This window comes from Sebastes fasciatus, chromosome 2, assembly GCF_043250625.1.
Source record: "Sebastes fasciatus isolate fSebFas1 chromosome 2, fSebFas1.pri, whole genome shotgun sequence".
Classification (NCBI taxonomy): domain Eukaryota; kingdom Metazoa; phylum Chordata; class Actinopteri; order Perciformes; family Sebastidae; genus Sebastes; species Sebastes fasciatus.
The window spans coordinates 28,974,113-28,995,842 of record NC_133796.1 but is presented as its reverse complement, the minus strand read 5'-3'; the positions used below and the strand labels follow the sequence as shown (position 1 = coordinate 28,995,842).

The following is a 21,730-nucleotide window of genomic DNA, read 5'->3' as shown; positions in this document are numbered from 1 at the left end:
GCCATGGGTGTGTCAGAGAGCATACCGTTGCTGCAGGCAGATAAAGAAAGTCACAAGGACAACACAGTTAGCATGATTTAAGACTTGTTTAGATGCTTTTATATCCCTAAAATACATAATAACAAAGCACTCTGCTGGAGTAAAATGACACAATTAAATATAACAGAACTAATATCTAACTAACACAAGGAGAAGAAGAAAACCACACGATTTCACCATCAGACGTGTAGCTCCTGACAGAGTAAGAGAAGATAGGCAGAAATTAACTCACTGCACTCTTAATTATCCACATGGCGAAAAACAAATAGTTAGTGGAGCGATAATATACTGAATAACATTTCACTATGAAAATGTGGTGATATAAATAATCTGGCTGAAACAACCACATCAAGTAATCTTGATTGTGAGTTGAGTGGTTTGGGATGTTTACCCCAGTAACAGGACGGAATTTGCTGCAATAACAAACACTGACTCAATGTGAAACTTACCTAGAACTTTCACTTTCACTATTTTCCCCCACACCCTTCTCCTTTTCAGTTCTCTGTATGAATCTCTGCCTGCAGCCTCTAAAATGCTATTTTTTTTTACCATGGCTATCATTCTGTACCTTGAGTTCGCCATAACTTGCAACTTGACGCCTTCACCTCGCAGGTCGTAAAAAATCAGCTTGGCACCAGAAGCCCTCTTGGCATGGACGCGGCCTGGAAATCATATATCAAGTTTAGCTGCACATTCTACCGCTGGAGTACACTGCACATACAAAACGGACAATACATTTAAGATCATAAAACAATACTGGTACCTGCCACATTGAGAACAACATCAGACAGTTGGTCTCCGGGCTGCAGGTGATTGTATTTCTCGATGAACTCTGTGAGCGACAAGTCCACATGATACTTGTGAGGGTACGGGTCCTCCGCTGTGCCCTTCAGGTCCTGGATGGCCTGGGTGCGGATCTTGTAGTATTGCTGTGTTAGAGGGGAAACAGATAATTGTATTTATGCATCAAAACATTAAGCGTATAATAAGCAAAGAGTATGATCATGACAGGAAAATCTCACATTTGGGTCAAGCGTCTCCTCATCCAACTCAGAGGCATTTTCCGCTCCTTGGTCATTGGATTCCTTCTTTTGCTCCACCCTTTCTTCTTTCTCGGCTGCCTTCTTATCAGCTTTCATTCGTCTCTTCAGCTCACTGATAAGAAATTAACGATCAACAAAGGAATCAAAGATGAGTCATATAGGTTTGGTATTGTTTGCTGTCAATGATGCAACGACAACTGACATTGCATGGATGTTCAAACTGTTTAACTACGGGATTTCCCACAAAACCACACTGTACATTTTATTCTATTCCGGTGTTTAAACCCCCCCCAAAAAAACAAGGCCACGACACAATCAACTAATAAGACTCATGCAGAAAGGGAAAGGGGACCGCATTCTCTCTGGTGACAAAAGGTTGGTTGTTTTTCTCATTGGAATGGAAAAGCCACCAACCTTTTGTCACCTCTCCAACGAATCCAGTAAATTTGAGCTGGGACTGCAGCTGTACATGGAGGTGCTGCACATTTTAACCACTGTGCCCTGACCCCAAAGGCTTGGCACAGCTGCTGCCTGGCTGCCCTGACCAGACACAGCATGCTGAGCTACCACAGTCAGCGGACACACCTGAGAAAATAGACATATAATATATATACAACAGCATATACTTTGTCCCCCGAGCCATCAAACTGTACAACACCTCTCTAGGGAGGGGGTGGTCTGCAGGACAGATAATAATGCACTATACTCATTTTTATCAGTCTCTTCTGCACTATATTCATTTTTTAGTAGTCCTGTATCACAGCTGTTACCCTGCACTATATTCAGTTTTAACAGTTTTCTTCATCTCCTTGTATTTTTATATCTGGTATATTTTTTTGTACTTTGCACTACTAACTTTTGTTACTGCCTTTTTACTAACATGTTTTGCACTATGGAGCTGTGATGCTGGAAACTTGAATTTCCCTCTGGATCAATAAAGTTACTATCTATCTATCTATCTATCTCTCTATCTATCTACAGCAGAGTCTGTCTTTGGCCCACCAGGCACATTTAAACATTATATAACTCTATAACTCTACTAGTCTGCACCAAGACCCCTCTCCTGAGCACTAATCCAGTCATTAGGGTAAAAACACTTATATGAAAAGCTAAACTAGTAGAGAATTTGACATTAAATTAGGATTATTTTCACTTTCGGTTAGCCATGGGTGTGTCAGAGAGCATACCGTTACTAATAAAGAAAGTCAAGACAAACCAAGGAAACAAACTGTGCAACACCTCTCGAGTGGGGGGGGACGACGACGACGACGACGACAAAGGAGGGCGGTCTGCAGAACAGATAATAATGCACTATACTCACTTTTAATAGTCTCTTCTTCTGTGCTATATTCACTTTTGTTAATAGTCCTGTATCACAGCTGTTACTCTGCACTATATTCAGTTTTAACAGTTTTCTTCATCTCTTTGTATTTTTATATCTGGTATATTTTTTTGTACTTTGCACTACTAACTTTTGTTCTGCCTTTTTACTAACATGTTTTGCACTATGGAACTGTGATGCTGGAAACTTGAATTTCCCTCGAGATCAATAAAGTTACTATCTATCTGTCTATCTGTCTGTCTCTCTGCAGCAGAGGCTGTCTTTGGCCCACCAGGTTAATTTAAACACTCTATAATTCAACTAGTCTGCACCAGGACACCTCTCCTGAGCACTAATCCATTAGGGTACAAACACTAATATAAAAAGCTAAACTCGTAGATAATTTGACATTAAATTAGGTTTATTTTCGGTTTCAGTTAGTCATGGGTGTGTCAGAGAGCATAATGTTTCTGCTAGCAGATAAAGAAAGTCAAGACAAACCAAGGACAACACAGTTAGCATCATTTAAGACTTGTTTAGACGCTTTTATATCCCTAAAATACATAATAACAAAGCACTCTGCTGGAGTAAAATGACACAATTAAATATAACATAAGCTAATATCTAACGAACACAAGAAGAAGAAGAAAACCACACGATTTCACCATCAATGTGTGGAGGGGATTTCTGTTGAATGTATTGTGGATCTTGTAGTTTTACTGATTCGTAGTCTTGTGGTACGTCTCTCTCCATATGGAGCCCTTTACTTTCGTTATCATCTTCTGACCTGATGCAACACCCTCGTTATATTACACAGCCACATTGAAACGGTCATAACTGATAAGTTATAAATTCATCTCTTCAGCTCACTGATAAGACGGAATGAAAGGGAAATGAATCCCCTTATTACCTCAAAATGCAGGGATGACTTCTTTTAAAATGATTTTGTTAAATCTTCGCAGAAGCCTTTACAAAGGCAGATTGTGCAGGCCTAAAGCTTTTGGTGGCTCAAAAAGCAAGAAAAGTCAGAGGGATGACACTTGAACTGCCCTTCATGTGTTTATACAATGTTTAGGATTAAAAAATAAAGAGCTGTACACACAAGCTGTAAAGAAGTGGCTAAATGTCGTCACATTGTCTGCCCCCGTGTGCACTTCTGTGGCAACTACATGAAAAAAAACACCAGTCATGCGCCAATATCTTCAGTTGTGTCAGCTGACAACTAAAAGTGAAACCACATATTTCTGAATGAATGTGTGTCCTCATCCCACAGCCAAGCATTCTTCTGCAGTAGCTTACACCGACAAACATGAAATAAAAGCTCAAAGGCCGAACATTTAAAGTATATATGTTTAATATAGATAGCAGCAAGTTTACAGAGATTTAATTGCAAGAGAATAAAAACATCCCAACAAAAGCAAAAATATAAAGAAAGGGGTTTTTCTTTTCTTCCCAAGGGTGATTATTTATGACAGTTGTTCACATGGTTAGAAACAAAAAGGCAAAATCTCCCCCCTTGTTATTTCCAGGATCAACAATAGGCTGTTTACTAGAGGAGTGGTTCACTTGTGTTGGGAGTGAAGATAATAATACCAGACTGAAGACAAATTACATGAAAAATTGCAGAATATCTAGTATGACTTTTACTGTGAGAACGACATGACATGCTGGTAGATTAGGAACCACTGCACCAGTAAACAGTAACCCTGGATCCACATAAACCCTACAAGCAAGGAAGCAGTGAAGAAGACATCACCAAAAAAAATAATTCAAGACTGAGATGGTTGTTGAGAGGAGAAATTTGCATTTTAACTGACTAAAAGATTAAAAATCGGTTCCAGGCGGCACTCAAAGCGTCAGAAAACATTTCAACAAGCAACATAAATAATAGAAAGAACGTCTACTTTGGTTTCTCCTTTATGCTGAAAACGGGAGATGCTATTTAGAAAAATATATATTCAAAAACTAACAGATCTACATTTACAGTATATTAGCTGCATAGCAGTTTCAGGGAAAATTTGTCTGCATCTACGTCGTATAACATAAATGCAATGGATACTTCAGTACAAACAAGTTGAGAGGCATGACAGAAATTTCACAACACGGTTATCAACATTTATCTGGTCACTGTTGTCGAGCTTTTAAAGTACATTTATGGCTTCAAACATTCTATTTAATGAGGACTAATCATCACTGGTAGGACCAGCAGGTGTTAAACAGGCAACAATGGTAAAACATCAATCGACTACAACATCTCCTCAAGGCACATGTACAATATCTACTAGTGTCTAAAGTGACATTTTAGGGAAAAAAAGAACAGTTTGAACACCTGTGATAGCAGATTAAATTTGTTGATATTAAATGAATGGGTAATGTTAAAAGTAAAACCAGTTGTTCTATTGCAAGAAACAGAGAAAGTTAGCCTGTAGCATCTTAAGGAAATAATATGAGAACTTTTATCGCCCTCTTTTCCATACAGTTTAGTAGTGACTATATAATGAGTCACGCTTTTATATACGTCTGATCTCCAGTTACATTGTAAGTACACAAATGGGGAAACTGTAATTTCAAAAAAGTAATTACCTCCCCAGTATGTGTACAAAAGAACATTCTGGATCTAAGTGAGACATTTACGCTGCATAATCACATTCAGTTCGATATTCATATGTTCATTGTAAAAATACTGAAATTTGTTGGTCCTGTTTTGAAGGATTTCTGATTTTTTGACAGTAAAAAACTGTTCAACTATTTGGTCAAAAAGGACTACAGGGCCAATTATAAGTCTTGAGCACACACATGATAGGTACATTTAGGTGTATATAATTATAAAATCACAGAAGAGTGACTGTGCACAGGAATGTACATGTTATTCATAGTGTACAATCTCATTAAAAGGCATCAAGGTGCCAGTTACAGTATCAGCAGGTGTGGGGGGGCCAAATCACATTGCCGTCATCAGGAACTGATTAGGGGAAACAATTTAGATAATAAACAACACACAAATAAATTAGATATGCTTCTCCGAAGAGAGGCACAGGTACTACACAGATTAAAAAAAAAAAAAAGATCTAAACTTTGTAAAACAAACAAAATCATAAATACTCAACACGGGAAAATCTTAGTTCTTCTATTTCACAAGTTGAAGAAAGCCGATCACAGATAGCTCTTTTCTCCAAAGTCAGGTTTCCTTCAGGAGTAGGGTCCCTTTAAAAACCACTCGCAACCGCTCAGACTGACGCGCCGTACGTAGCTCCTTAAATCACAGTCAAGTTTACATAATCTCCATCATAAAACAGCTGTTTCTGACTTTAAAGTGTACAAAATGTAACTGTGTTTCTGACAAACTGTACATAGAAAAAAACAAAAACGACCGAGGCATAAAACTGAGTTAATTGTCGTCATTGGAAACCAGCCCCTTGTTCACGCATGCACTTAAAGTCAAACTAAACAGAAAACACAACAAACAAACAGAAAGAAAAGTGTGGCAGCAGGACATCATGCCTAATAATGAAATCATCTATGTTTTTCTTAAGAAAAAAAAAAAGGAAATAAAAGCTCTGTAGCCATAAAACTGGCCTGTCATCAGGATTTATGCAAAGCAAGATTTGAGTCAAACTTTGGTCCTGAGGCCGCCAGCCAACTGCAGACGACTGCATTTACAAGAAAAACATGTAAAATGGGCTCTGTTCCTGCATGTTAATACCATAGACTGTATATAACGATGGACAACATACTCTCAAAAAGTTATTCCTAATTTACCCTTAGTACATTATACAGTCTTTTCAAAATAAACTTCCGTCTTCACAGGTAACTACTTGGTTAGGTTTAGGCAACAGAAGTACTTAGTTTGGTTCAGAAAGATTGTAGTTTGGCTTAAAATAACTCCAGAAGTGGCGTGACTTCAGTACGTCAGTGACGAGACAAAATAAATCAACGTTGACTTCTGGTTTCACACGGGACACGAACGCCGGTCTCCTGGGCGAAAGTTCGGTATTTCCTAGTTCAAGATTGCGTGGAATATACACAAATTGATTTAGTGGGATATACACGAATTATAGTGCATTCCTTTTCATAGGTATAGCTACGAACGGCGTATGAAACAGCCTGAGATGGACGACATGATAGCACCCCAAAAGTGAAGCCAAAACGTCTCAATCGCCCCCTGGTGGCTGGCTGCAGTATAGGTCATAAAGCCCGCCCCCTCCATGTTAGCAGATGGGCCAAACTAAAAAGTCAAAGTCAAATACATTTTTCCCAAAGATGGTTTCTGTCATTTTAGGTAGTTCTTATCACGCTGATGTATGTTCAAGTGTTAATTTTTTCTGATAAGTTTGGTTTTAAATCAGCTATTTGATGCTATAAAACAGGGGTGAGACGTCATGATTGGAAGCTGTGAGTCTCTCTCGCTATCAAGCTGCAACCATGCTCGGCTTGCGATTGGTTCGGGCGGGTAGCCTCGATACCGTGGCTACAGCCCGATCCCTACTGCGCAGACTCCGGCTCCAAATGACGTCCAAATCTAAAGATGACAGCTCACGTATCCGGGGTATATTTTTGTCTTAACTTCTGTACAGTGGGAGGAAGTGGAGACAGGTTGTCCATCTTTATATACAGTCTATGTTTAATACCTTAACCTGGATGAGATGTACAGTTGCTTCTCCTTAACATTCACTAAATCCATCACATTAATAAAACTGGTAAAAAAAGGCTCTTTTCTAGCTGGTTGAAGAATACTATTCCAGTTCATGCGTGCCTGACGCAGAATGATGCCATCAAAATGGCACTAAAATACATAATAATAATAATAATACACTATATTACATTCTACTCTCTCTACTGTAGATGTGTTTCAATAAGAGTTATATGTCCACTGAAATGAGATTATTTGAATGAAAATGTCTCGATCCACATTTTCCACTGTTTTTGAGGAATAAATAATGTATTATTAGGTTTTGGGAATGAATAGTAACAGCATGTTAGAAAAAATCTTCTTCACTGTAAACAATGAGGAAGAGGCGGCTGAAAAAGAACAAAACACGCCACCTCTTGTGGGACTGTACTGCACTCTCGATGTGTAAAGTGGTCACAAAGAACAGCATCGCAAAATGCCGATTATATATATATATATAAAAAAAAGTCTCAGCCAATATTTGTTATATTTCTACCGCCACACTTTCTTAAAAGATTCATCTCTTTATACTGAATCAAAAAGGAGAATCTGCTCCACAAAGTAGCAAACTGACACAGTTTGGTTTTGATGAATACAGACTAAATGTTAGCCTGAACATGTTTGCTTATCACAAAGTGCTATCTGTACACTGCGGTGGAGACGGTAAAGTATGTTTCACAGCTGCAGGTGACCGTCTTTTCTGCACCGCCACACCGACAGCTGTTGGCTGAACTTCAAATATTCTTTTATAGGTATTACTGCAATAAAACAGGTCCAGACAAGACTAGATCTCATTTCTCCAGGCCTCTTGTAGATAGCGACAAAATGCCATATTACTTTAGTTATCTGTTTCTTTCTACGTCATATCATGAATGAAAGTCACTTTTGTCGGCTATCAGAGACAGCTAGAGTGAGTATATTTATACTATATCAAGTGCAAGCTGCTACAACATTGAAATAATCAGCACTCACATACTGCATAACGCGCTTGTTTGTGACTAAACATCAGATTAGCGTAGCACACCTTTCTACTTTCTTCTACCTCTCATTTCTCTGCCTCATCTCTTACCTTCTCTCAACACACTTTTCTACACTGTTGGGTGAAAATAATTTCAAATCAACAGCAGCTACCTTCCACATCTACTACCAACACGTTCTCATCCCAACTCGTCACATACCGCCGCTTTTTCACGTCACTTTAGGTTTAGGCAACAAAACCACTATAGTTAGGTTTAGGAAATTACAACATGGTTGGGCTTAAAACTACTACGTTTGTACAGTGAAAATGACACTGAACGTTGTGAACCCGGGACAAGAGTGAACAGCTGATTGTGAAATGAAAGGGAAACTTGATGCACGGGACACAAACAGCGGTCACCTGGATGAAAGCCTTGTGTTTGTTGGACCCATCCACCTCCTCTCCCGTCCGCCACACCACACTCCCGGCGCACTTTCTCGGAGCGTTTACTGTTGCCGCGGATGGGTTTACATTGCAGTTAATGGAAAGCCTGGTGCGTTTCATACCAGCGCTAAGGGGTGCCTTGTGCGGCGGTATCGAATGTCGACGGCCGTGACAAAGCCTTTGCATTTGACGCCCTGGGAATGAGAACGGTCTGTTTCGATGTACTCAACCATACATACCGCAGTCTGTCTAAACCTTCCTGCTACACCGCACAATCCACCTTCCATACAACAAAAAAATACAAAAGAAGTATTAAAGGGAACACTATTCATGGAAACCACTAAACACTTTGGAGAACACTTTAGAAATCACCACGAGAACCGAAAGACGCTGCAGATAACATCACTGACCATCTATCTACAGATGCACACAAAACTTCACAAGTTAAATGAACAACAAGACCACTGAGTTCCTGCACTTCCAGAGGAAAAGTTGAAGAAAAGTGCCTAATGCTGCTTTTCTCAGAGAACAGTAAGGACAATTTGTCTCTTCTCGCCTGCTCACGTTTGTTTCACAACGGGGAGTCAGTCATTAAGTCAATAAGAGACATTCACTTTTCTCAGCCGGCCCTCTTAGCCAAGAAATTCCAGCCCGAATTCACAGTCTGGATATTAATTTGTCCTTAATAATGAGAGAACAGATCCAATTCATGCCACTCCGGAGAACAATCACAAGGACTTTTTAGGAGGAAGAGACTGGCTCAGCAAGGCCAGCGGCACCTTCACTGCTCTCTCCTGAGAAGTCCTGAAGTGAAACCAATAATGTGTTAGTAGGGCAGGAAAATATTTGGTGATCAGATATAAGAACTAAATGTTGTGTTTTGTATCAAACTTCATGATGCAGGGCTAATTCACAAATCTTCCACTGCATGTGCTAATCAACAACATTTTACAATCAGTCCACATATCAAAATAAAAGACGAATCCGTTAGTATGAACGCGTTAAGTTGCTGCCCGACTCCTGCAGGCTGACCAGCAGGTCATCAATCTTCTCCATGTTCTGAGAGCCCATGCTGTTCTGCACAGGCCCAGACTGGGACATGGACTGGCTGAGCAGAGACTGGATGTGTGCGTCACTCTCTCTTTGGTTCTGACCAGACTGGCTGATGGCTATAAGCTGATCCGACAGCGTGTTTCCAGGAGTGTTCATCAGCTGGCCACATTCTGCAAGGGGAGAACAGAAATAGTTTACAAACCTCACACTGAACAGTTTGTAATGCAAGTTTATTGTTCCACGTTTCTTTGTTCTTTTCATATGCACACATATGTTCATGTTCAACTGTAGTTCAGCTGGTAAAAATATGAGTTCATTTATTTCAAGAGTATTGAAATAAAATTGAAGGACATTTAAGACTACTGAAGGTGAACTAGACGACTACAGCTGAACTTATCATCACAATAAGGAGTATTTTTTCATCAAACAGTATGTCTTACGTATGCAAAACAATAATTGTTTATACATTTAGTGTAATGTGATTTATATTTACTTTATATAGTTTTATATATATATATATATATATATATAAAAATAACATAATACTAATATTACAGTGAATTCTTAGCACACTGCAGACCTAGAGAGCCCTTGAAATGGTTATCAAGCAATTTAGAGGGGAATACAGTAAGAATTAATTACAAATAATTACAATAAACTAATTTATAAATGGATAAAATTAAATGGACTAAATAAAATAAATCAAAATAGTATCTCCACGACAACTGAGCAACTCCATCCATTGAAGAAAGCCACAAGATCAGAAAGTCAATAGATGTCAGATCCTTGAGTGACCTTGTGATGAGAATTTCATTGTCTAAATAAATAAATGAATATTAAAAAAATTATGAAATCTGTAAACCAACGTTTTGGGGGAATTCAAAGAGGATTTCTTTTTTTCAGGTTGCATATAGATTTCCCAGTTAATTCCCCATTTACTTTCCCTTTTGACAACTCTACTATTCTCTGTGTGGTGTGAGGACCTTGTTATGGAAGGGAGTTAAACTAAAGCTTTTGTGTTGTAAATGGTTCATATAATATTTGCCATCTGCACTTGTTGGCAGTCATTAATACTACCCCAACCGGTTCAAGGGTGTGCACCTGTGTAATCAATTCCTCACCGTTCTGAATACCAAACAGGAAGAGGCCAGGTTGTTGAGGCTGGCTGGGCTGATTGATGCTCCCACTGACAGCGGTCTGAAACAGAGTCCCTGGCTGTTGAACAGGGGAGGAGGTGGTCGTCTGGAGGTTTGCCACGCCGTTCTGTGACGCAAACATGGCTGACTGTGCGAGCTCCTGAGCGGCCAGCCCCCCCTGCAGAGAGGCCATGTTAGACTGAGGCATGAAGAGGCCCACGGGCTGCTCCTGCCGGTTGTTTGAGCTGCCGCCCAGCTGCATCGGCTGTTGCTCCTGAAACATGACTTGCTGCCGTGGATCGGCGGGGTTCCCTAAGGCCATGGGCTCAGAGCGATCCTGCTGGTTTACTGTCACCACGCTGGCTTGGGAAAAGAGCAGAGTGGGGTTTTGGGGCTCTTGGGAAACTAGACTGCTGCTGGTCAGCGGCGGCATCTGGCCCTGGCTGCTGAACAGGAGGCCGGAGGCCTGATCCGGACTGGACAGGGGGTTGTTGCAGAACAGTAGGCCAGCCTGCTGCTGCTGCTGGACCGGAGAGAGTGTGTTTGCAGATGAATGTGGGGAGATGTTCTGAAACAGGGATGCCTGCTGGGCTGGCTGTGTGTGGGGCTGAGGCTGCGAGGGCTGCTGCTGCTCCATGGGGCTTCTCTGTTGGATGGGGGGGAGCTGGGTCTGAGCCTGAAATACTGATTGTGGTTCAGGGGCAGGTGTTTGTAAAGCATTGAGGAAGGCCAGCTGTTGCTGCTGCTGTTGTTGTTGCTGCTGCTGTTGAGCACTGCTGGTTGTGAGCTGAGAGGGCAGGGATGTCTGAGGGAGGAAGAGTCCCGGGGCTGAGGGCTGTTGTTCTGAAGACTGTAGTACTGTCATGGTGTTTTGGAAGAGGACCTGCTCCTGAGAGGCTTTCTGAAACAACCCCCCCTGTGGATCTTGCGTTTCTGCCAAAGAACTGGGATTGTGAAACATGGGTGGTGAAGGGTGTGAGGGTGTCTGCTGGAGGAAGTTGGTCTGAATAGAGAGCAGGTCACTCGCCTGTTGAAAGAGAACTGCTTGTTGCTGCTGCTGCTGTTGCTGCTGTTGGGCCTGTTGGAAAAGAGTCCCCTGGTTTGACACCACTCCTTGTGATGAGCCCTGCTGCTCCGCACTCTTGGCCTGGGCGGCATCCTGAAACATGCCACACTGCATCTGAATCTGTGACTGCTGAAACAGCTGCTGCTGTAAATTCTCTAAAGCCTGCTGCTGTTGAAGCTGTTGTTGCTGGATTTGTTGCTGCTGTTGCTGCTGTTGCTGCTGCTGAATTTGCTGTTTTTGGATCTGTTGCTGGTGCTGGATGTGTTGCTGCTGCTGCTGTTTGGTCATCGAGTTGTCAGGCTGAAGCGGTAAGTTACAGAACCCTTTGGCTTTAAGTTGCCTCACAGCCTCCTCCAGCTGGGCTACTTCGTCTGGGGGGAACAGTGGAAGTTGCTGCTGTTGAGGCGCTGGTTCTCCACAAAGCCTCCCCACAGCTCCAGAGCCGCTGCCGGGCCTCTCTTGTCCGAGGCCCTCTCTGGAATCCAGGAGGAACTGCTGTGATCCCTGCTGGAGCAGAGAGTCGGCGGGTACAGAGAAGGAGCTGGTGGCCGCTATGTCCTGCTTCTGGATAGTGCTTAAGGGCTCTGCTTTGGGAAAAACAGGAGCCTGGCCTTTGTCGGGGTCGCCTGCAGGCTGAGACAGGTTGTTGGAGAATGGTCTGTTTTTATTTAGATGGCATGTAGTCATGTCTGGGCTCTGCTGGGCTGGACACAGGTCACCACTCTGCAAACACAAGATGAAAGATGTGCTTTATTTTGCTTTTTTGTCAGTTTTATTGCGTTATCTTTATTGTAGGGTTGTCAAAGTTAATGCGATAATAACACATTAACGCAAATTCGTTTTTAATGAGGCCTTTAATTAGGTTACAGATCAATATATCACCTTAAATACACCAGAAGATTGGAGGTTGCTGGTGACTTCCATCGGAGTGACATCTTCTCTCTTCACTAAAGGCAACAACGAAGGCAACAAGGCACCGTCTAGAACTGTAGGGGCAAGACCAACAAATACATCTTATTCTTCAGCTATTCAGAGAAGTGACAGTCCACTGTGACCTCACAAGTACAGTATATTAGAAAATGAACAGCTTTCAAATGGGAGGCTACAATCATGGTTATGTAGAATAGTTAAAAATGGAAAATAACCTTTAATTTGTTCATCAAATGAACAAGTCTTCACTGGAGAGGGTGCCTCTTTCTTCACAGGGACATCATTTTTTGCTACAAGGACAAACATCAACAGATTTTTATCTCTATGAGCTCACAAAATTAGAAAAATATATGTAAACACACAGCACAATAAGTAAGGGATAATGTACAGCGAGCCGGTCATTGTCTTTCACAACAATGACCCGCTAGCTGTACATTATCCCGCTTATCACACGGCTACTTAAGTGAAGAAATCAATATTTTGACACAAAAACGGTCCGCCAGAGTCCGACATCTGAACTGTGCCCATAGCAACGGTCTGCTATACATAGCAATGGTCTATTATACAGAAATTGCAGACCACAGAACGCTGTGATTGACCAATCAGAATTGAGTATTCAACACAGCTGTGTAATAATACTCAATAATAGTTAAGTTACTTTGATAATCACATCTCTCCAAGTTTTGTATCAAGGAGCACTAATGCTGCGTTCCAGACAATCGGAGGTCCGCATTTTCCCGGTAGAAATTTCCAAGTTCTGACCTCCAAGCTTTCCAGATGCACAATGCCAAACGTAAAAAAAAAACCATGGCTGACCATGACAAACTAATGTTTCTTTGGCAAGGATACACACAATTGAACTCGCAACAGATTTGGCATTTTTAATGCTTTCCCAAATAACTTTTATGCAGAGAAGAGACAACTGCTACTTTGTGAAGTCAGGGTAGATGGATTTGCCCCGAGTTCACAAGGAGGAACTCTGACTTTGAGTGGCGTTCCAGTGTATTTTTAGAAATGTATCTTAGAAATGTTCAACTTCCAAGTTGTCTGGAACGCAGCATAAGCACCTCACAATTACAAAAAGTCCAGATGAAAGAGAGTCCTGAATGTGTTTAGAAATGGGCTGTGTATTGTGCTCTTGAAAGATATCTTGCTAATGATTGCCAATACTTGCTCTGATCCTACTAAACTGTAAGTGGTGCTCTCAAGTTGCTAAACTGAGTGAACCAGCTGTGTGACGGCCTCCTCTTCCACCTCGCCTGCAGCCTCTCTCTCTCTCGTGTCTGTGTAAGGGTGTGTCTAATTGCAGGAGTGGAGACAGCTGCCACTCACTATAATTAGCCCTGCCATAGGGCTGCGGTCGAAAAGTCAAAAATTACGTCCTAATGTCTTTTCCTAACCACTTGTCCTTGACCTCGATGGAAAGCGTCATAAGGTCAAGGAAAGATGTGAAGGGGAATTCGTAAGGAATTAGGAAAAGACAACTGCGGTGTTAAGAGAATCTGATTGCACTTACACTAGGCTCCCTAGTTATGATGCAACGGCGGCGGATGTTATGGTGCCTTCAAATTAAACTCGAAAACTCGTGTTTACAACATGGGAAGTCGTGTACACAATATGCTTGGCGGTGTGTGAAAGAGAGTTACTGGAAGTCCTTCTGCTGCTGGAACACTTTACATCGTTTTCATGCTTTCTAACAAGCTGCTCTCCTCATCAGTTGATTGTAAAAAGAGACAGATGAAGAAGATAAACTTTGTGTGATTTAGTCAAATAAACTGAAATTGACTGGAACAAACCTGAATCTGGAGTGTAGGTAAAAGGCTGAACGTCATGGGATCTCCCAGCATTCGTCACCACATAGATTCCCACGGACACTGAAGAGGTGATGGCTTGGTTCTGGTACGGAGGAACCTTCACTATCACGTGATTCTAGGGGGGAGATCATTAAAAAAAAGTCAGCAAAAAAGAATGAAAACTACAGTAGGTCTAACTGCATTTATCTAATCTGAGTTGAGTTGTTTAGACGATAGTGAATATCTGGATGAGCAGGTCATCGCTTTGTTTGTATCTTGTACCCTCCAACACATCATGAGCATGGGGGTGACGTGATAAACACTTCTGTGACTGCAGGAGGTTGTATTGTAAATGTTTATACTAGATTGGATTTACACAGTGATGACTGCTTTCAGTCATGACGATTTGTCTTATTAATATAAAGGGAAATAGTTAAGGTTTGAGCATGAAACATTCTCACCTTTTTTATACATTTGGATCTTAAAATAGTCATCAGTTATGCTCATAATATAGTTCATATCTCTTGGACATTCTTGCTCAGTGATTGGGCCAACCAAGTGAGGCCATATCTACCAAATGACAGGGGCAATAGCTGCATCTCTCAGTTTAATCAAGTTTTAATTCCACTTATTAACAGCTGGTGGCAGTAAAGCTCTGAAAAATGTAGCGTTGCCCCATAAAAGGGCAGGAAAGAAGACCACTAGCCAACTTAAACAGTGCTGGTTTCAAAAAACACTCTGAAACTGTAATGTTTTTTTAGTTAGGAAACACATTCAACATGTTTGTTAGTCCTTGCAGAGACACAACAGAAGTTTCAGTCACAATCAATGACAGTAAACAAAACTGTGCTTGTTTACAAGAAAACTCCAAAAACCCAAATGACATCCAACAGAAGGACCTTTTCTATTAGCTGCAGATCCATCAACTCATCTACTTCTGAGTGTTTTGTTTACAAGAGCAAAGGTTTAAACTGGACTGTTGAGACACACTCAGTATAGCCGCTGAGACTGAGTGTAATTAGGTCAGACCACAATGAGTCTACTCAAACCTTTGAACCAGCAGCCATTTAAGATGATTACATCTAAAGCCCCACACAAATCTGAAAAGGCTGCTTCTATCTACTTGGCATTAAAGGGATAACTCAGATTTTTGAAGTGGGGTTGTATGAGGTACTTATGCATAGTTAGTGAGACGAGGCCGACAGCAAAACGTATTCTAACCATTAAAAAATGAATTCAGTTTAAGTGTACACTATATTTAGAATATTTGTACTGCTTTACCTTGCCGTCAGACAGCCCTTTCCAACGGGGAACTGAAGTCGTTATTTATGCTCCCTTCAGACTAGACTCATTTAACGAAAACAGTCATTTTACCTTACAGAGCATGGGAGTTGCTGGTCTACCGCTGCCTTGATCGGTTAGTTTGTGTTTTTGTGTGACTTTGCTGAATCCAAACTCTTTAAAACACAAAAGTCACACAATAACACAAACTAACTAACCGATCGAGGCAGCGGTAGAACAGCAACTCCAGTGTTCTGCGAGGTAAAATTACTGTTTCTATCAAAGGAGTCTGGTGGCTTTGAAGAGAGCACAGATAACGGCTTCAGCTCCACGTCTGAAAGGGCTGTCTGACGGCAAGGTAAAGCAGTAAAATATTCTAAATATAGTGTACACTTTAGCTGATATTAATAGTTATAGGTGAGCCTTTCTTTTAGGTGGCTAAAATACGTTTTTAGCCACCCAAACTATCCCTTTAATCATTCAGTCCTAAAATGACACGAGAGCAATCCCATTTTACCTGGTGAAACAGCTCCATGTCAATTTCAGCCTCTGCTTTCCACGAGTTCTCATCTGGAACAGACAGAAGACTCAGCACGTTTACTAGAGAACAATTATAATGCATGAACCCAAAATTTACGCAGACAATTATGATCTAAAAAAATCATATCTTCTTACCAGAGATGTTCTCCTGAAATATGACTTTGGTGTCTTTAAGAAAGTTTTTGCCAATGATAAAGACCTCTTCTCCACCTCTCACTGAACAGCTGTGTAGTGACTTCTTCAGGATTTCAGGCACTCCTGCAGGCTGAGCTGAAAACAGGGCAAATACAAACAGGGTCACTGATGAGGGTCACTTTTACTGATTTTCACCAAAAGATATTCAAGTTGAAGCAGGTTGGTTTAAATGTATTTTCACACAAATTTGATGATGTTTATAATGCCTCAAAGTAATTAATTTGATGCTGAATGGTTAAACTACAGAAGGTTTGTGCTGGAAAAGGTATTTATAAAATCCAGACTAAAGGAGACTAAAACTCCAAAACAAAAAGGGATTAAACAGCCTCCTGCAGCCCAATCCACTGTTGCAACAATCCCATTTGTCTCTGATACAAAAACATTTTATAACTAAGACTTTTATGAAAGCAATTTAAGACTTTTTAATATTTTCTAAGTAAGGCTGGGCATTATGACGATACCTTTCGCCAAAACAATATAAAAATGTCATGTATATTTTTCTATATTGATTCTATCGCGATATAGGCAAAGCCTATTTTCCATTGTGTACTCAAGTTCTTAAAATGAGAAAATACTTTTCATTCCTCAAGTATTTAATTCACACAGGAGTATACAAAAATAGGCTTTAACATGCTATATGGTGATATATATCGTTATCGAGATATGAAATGATCTATATTGTGATAGAAGAATTTGGCCATATCACCCAGCCGTACTTCTAAGGCCTTTTTTAGGAAACTGATTGCTTTTGTGCTTCTCCCCTTTCCTTTAGGAGCTCAAAATAGAGGTGCTGCAGCACAGCTGGTATGAGAAAAGTAAAGAGTTTTTTGAACATTAAAGCATGAAAATATGTTCTAGTAGAAACCCAAAACACAAGTATGCACCTGAAAATAAGCACAATCAGGTCCTCTTTACAGACTTTTCAAGACCTGCAGGTACCCTGAACAAAGATGGGACGTTTACATACAACTAAAATTAAAACTCTTTAAATCACAAAAGTCACACAATAACACAAACTAACAAACCGCAACTCCAGTTTATAAAATCCAGACTAAAGGAGACTAAATCTCCAAAAATAAAAAGGGATTAAACAGCCTCCTGCAGCACAATCCACTGTTGCAACAATCCCACTTGTAGTTTATATTTGTGCCATGTCTCTGATACAAAAGCATTTTATAACTAAGACTTTTGTGAAAGCAATTTAAGACTGCAGGTACCCTGAACAAAGATGGGACGTTTACATACAACTAAAATTAAAATACTGTTACTGTTACTATTTCTCACAGGCCTTTCAAAATGGCATTAAGAAGTTTGAACAACCTGAAGCTCAAAATCTGCCCACGTTTCCTCAAACACATTTCATAAATCTTTTTCACGACTCTGCGCGCCACACACACACACACACACGCGCCAAGGGGGATTACTATTTTTTTTTGTTATGTGGAAAGATATTTCCCTGGATTGCATGCTAGCTCTTGTATAAACAATATAAGTCCACACACACCTCCATTGTTTCGTCCTTTCCTTCTCTTTCTCCCGTCTCTCCCAATCCACTTACACAGAAACTTTCTTATACCCCTAAGCGTCTTTCCTGTTTATGAAACCAACCACACCCGACATACTGTACACATTATTATCAAATAACACTTGAACCTGAAGGGATCTTTACAAGCTGTCTCCAAGTGTGGACATAAAAGAACAACTGTCTCCTGACCTCAGGCTAGATTAAAGTTCAGAAACCGGACATGTTAAAGAGGAGAAAATAGCTTTTATAATGGTAATTATTAACTATGTAAACTACAGGTCAGCTGTCTGTTTTGCTTCTATCAATTCTAATGAAACTGGTTTAATATAGTGAATCTATGCTGCATTTATTATAGCATTTCCAAAGAGACAAACACAAGGAGACTGACTTACTACACAGAATTGGAGATGAGGGAGTCTGTAGAATGAGCACTGATCCATCCGGACGGGGGATGTTGACCCGAAACACCAGCCGAGCGCGTGTGCTCTTCTTCTTCGACCCAGCCACGCCGATGCGAGCCTCGACGTCAGCATTACGGAGCTTCAAGATCCCAACACAGTCCACCCTGCACAGAGAGACCCTGTTAGCCTGGAAAACCTGCAGTTTACAACAACAACAACTGTATAGTGTTTGCTAAACTAGCAGCTCTTTACAACATTAAAATACCTCAAACCTAAGGGGATCAATAAAGTATTTATCCATTATGCAATGGCTTTATTAAGCAAGTGGTTTGAATTATCTGTGATGTACAACTGGGCAAACACAAAAAAGCAACACTTGCCCTGTTTGTGGTTAATTTGACATTAAAATGAAATACTTTATTGGAGTAATGCTAGTAAAACAACCCAATTTCAATCTCTAGAAGTACGTACGCTAGTGTCATGTTGGTGCTTGGATCAAGGGACACCTCAATGACAGTTGTCCCATCAATGTCCACCTCTTTGCAGGCTGTGGTGTTGCGGCCGGTCACCCTGCAAGCTTGGTAAAATCCGTGAGGCTTAACACGCCCGGCGTCGTTGCCAACAAACACCTGCAAAACCACTGGCTCATTCAGTCCCTCCAGCTGTGTAAGTAAAAACAGAAGACAACAATATATGCATTATAGAAGATGTTTTACACAGATCCTTCCCTACCTGTCCAGCAGAGTGTTGCCCAAGTGCATTAAGGCATCTTCTCATCAAATAATTAAGCTCCATGTGTCCTTTATTCATAGCTTGTTTATCAACCCATCTTCCTGTGGAATCTAGTCAGCCTTTTAAAAGCCAACCTTCGTTTATTCTCTTCTGTTTCTGACCTGTTATTTGCATCTGGTTCCACCTGCTCTTCACAAAACCTGACGGTACCAAACAGTAACTGATTCCCAGTATGTGTACTATTGTTCAACATACTTGTGTGTGTATAAACAGTAGTAGGTATCTTTTCTGTAATTATTACGTCACTTCCTGAGAGCCTCCTTGCCGGTTTGAGATGCATAACCATGGTAACCCGTGCCAACCTCATGTGACCAAACAATGATTTGTAAGAATCATAAAGTAGCTAAACTAATTTCAAAAATACATTATGCCTCTAGAAAAGTAAAATCCTATACTTACACTTAAACTGAAGCGTTATTGACGTTACAGAGCTGTCCACCATTGACTGTTATGAACATTGTTGATTCTACCACATTGCATTGTGGGATATTTATGCCGCCGTAGTGTCCAGTGTTTCCACACTGTAATATTTCACCGGAAATAGTATGCAATTTGCGTACTATTGGTTTCATACGAAGGTTTCGTACATACTAAAAAATCGTACATACTGTTTTAGCGTACTAAATTTCATGTTAGTATGGAATTTTGTACGAAACCTGTGTGCAGACACAAAACAAATACTGGATCGGACCTGGCACTGATAAGCAATTAGACTATCCATGTAATTAATTTTGATTTATCTATGTCCCTTTTTTTCTTTGTAATTTAATATTAGTAGTATTTTTTGTTTACATTTATATTTATTTACTTGGTTTACTAAATAATGTATGTGAATGTGAATTTTATTATCGCTGTTATTGTTTATTTTATTTTTGGGTAGCTCTGAGTGAAGATTATAAACAGAAGAAGAGGGGACGAGGGGGACGGGGGAATACATTTGTGTATGTCTTGATTTGATTTGTTGAAAAAACATAATACCAATAAATATATTTGTCAAAAAAAGCACTTTTTTTATTTAGGGGAAAATAAAACTTTATTGGGGCATCCCTACCGAGCATATTAAGTCTCTGCGGAAAAATACTTCTTGCACTTTTTGACACACTTTGACCTTGACTCTTCCACCCTGAACATATTAAACATGTTTTTTACCCCACTGCTGCTATGGCTCTAAAAATAGCAAACTTACAAACACATACTGTATTTCAAAGCCTCTGGGTATAACCCAATCATTAACCTAACCTTAAACAAATGGCCGAAAAGTTCCTTATAGAGGCTGTGTAGGGCATTTAACGGTTACCTTTACAGTAGGGAAGCCCTGCTGAGTGCGGTCCTTCACTGACCCTCTGCTGCCTTCAGTCAGATAGCGGGCTCGGTGCTGAGTCTCCGGCTGGACGAGGATCTTCACCTCCTTCCCTTCGCTCTTCTGTGGGTATTGTATCGAAAGAGCTCCTCCTTTCTGGTAAGTCCTCTGAGGATCATCAGAGCTGCAAAAGAGACCGGTTTAACAGAGACATCAGCAGATTATTTCTAATTCTAACATTTTATAGCAATGCTATTTTAGTTGGTGCAACCTAGCTGGCACCTTCTGGATTATGACCCCGTCCTTATTTATTCAGCCCCCCCCCCCTCTATGATGCTTTGAGCAAAGCAAAGTTAACAAGCCCTCCATCCACCCAGCATATTCCATCCCCAGCTCTTAAAGCGTTCAGAGTTATCTGTTTATTTAATCTGCTCTGCTGATCCTGGGTCTTTGAGAGAGGCTCTGTGATTCACTGTGGCTGTCCATTGTTTGTACTTCAGTATCCTGCCCCTCCCACCCCTCTCATCTAACCGCTCTTCTTCAGTCACAGCGTGATGGGAAATTTAGAGCCAGAGTAGTTTTGTTGAGATTTCCATCTGTTCGTGCAATGTGTGATTTCCTGATAATACCTATTCTGACAGTCAGGATGAGTGCTGCATGAGATTATCCACAAGGGCCTTTCAGACAATGATAACACAGATTAAAGTACCCACTTCAGAGTTGAACTGTGTAACTACCACCGGGAGAATATTAAATGAATAAAAAGTCAATTAACTACTCAGCAAACAACTTCCTATATTAAGTGTTTTCTTTGGTCACTGATGGGTGACAGATAACATGAGTAAACGAGGAGAAGAAAAATAACCAATGCAGATGCTTCCCTACAGGGTACGAGGCTTCAGATGATAAGAAGATGATGAGAATCATATGCTATAGATTTTGCAGTCAGCAGATCTGATTCTAATTGAACACGAATGGGAGATTTTTCAGCATTGGGTTGGACAACGCTATCTACCGCCGTCATCAAAACACCAAATGAGGGATTATTTTAGCGCTGCAACTAATGATTAATTCCATTATCGATTAATATAATGATTATTTTATTAATTGTTTTGGGAAAAAATGCCATTCACATTTTCTCTGTGTGATGCCTTCAATTTGCTTGTTTTGTCCGACCAAGTCCAGAACCTGATGATATTAAATTGAATTTATATATATATATTTATATATATATATATAAATAT

General features: G+C 40.5%; 2 protein-coding genes across 6 annotated transcripts in view; both read right to left on the bottom strand.

Moving 5' to 3' along the window:
• Positions 1-411: 411 nt before the first annotated feature.
• LOC141757287 (lysine--tRNA ligase-like) lies at positions 412-1,692 on the bottom strand. The gene is made up of 4 exons (XM_074617674.1): positions 1,497-1,692; positions 1,062-1,194; positions 803-968; positions 412-701 (listed from the first exon to the last, which is right to left on the bottom strand). Exons 1-4 carry the CDS (start codon positions 1,637-1,639, stop codon positions 427-429), a joined length of 717 nt encoding a protein of 238 aa, XP_074473775.1. The 5' UTR covers positions 1,640-1,692; the 3' UTR covers positions 412-426.
• Positions 1,693-3,739: 2,047 nt separating this feature from the next.
• The window catches only part of nfat5b (nuclear factor of activated T cells 5b), a 45,294-nt gene continuing 27,303 nt past the window's right edge, over positions 3,740-21,730 (bottom strand). For all 5 annotated transcript variants that reach the window (XM_074617548.1, XM_074617558.1, XM_074617567.1 and 2 more), the window contains exons 4-13: positions 20,484-20,670; positions 18,866-19,056; positions 18,386-18,558; positions 16,409-16,543; positions 16,251-16,303; positions 14,456-14,588; positions 12,875-12,949; positions 12,612-12,715; positions 10,649-12,452; positions 3,740-9,697 (exon numbers count right to left, since the gene is read on the bottom strand). In XM_074617548.1, the coding sequence (XP_074473649.1) occupies positions 9,462-9,697; positions 10,649-12,452; positions 12,612-12,715; positions 12,875-12,949; positions 14,456-14,588; positions 16,251-16,303; positions 16,409-16,543; positions 18,386-18,558; positions 18,866-19,056; positions 20,484-20,670 (3,091 nt within the window). In that variant the 3' untranslated portion in view covers positions 3,740-9,461. The remainder of the gene's footprint in view (positions 9,698-10,648; positions 12,453-12,611; positions 12,716-12,874; positions 12,950-14,455; positions 14,589-16,250; positions 16,304-16,408; positions 16,544-18,385; positions 18,559-18,865; positions 19,057-20,483; positions 20,671-21,730) is intronic.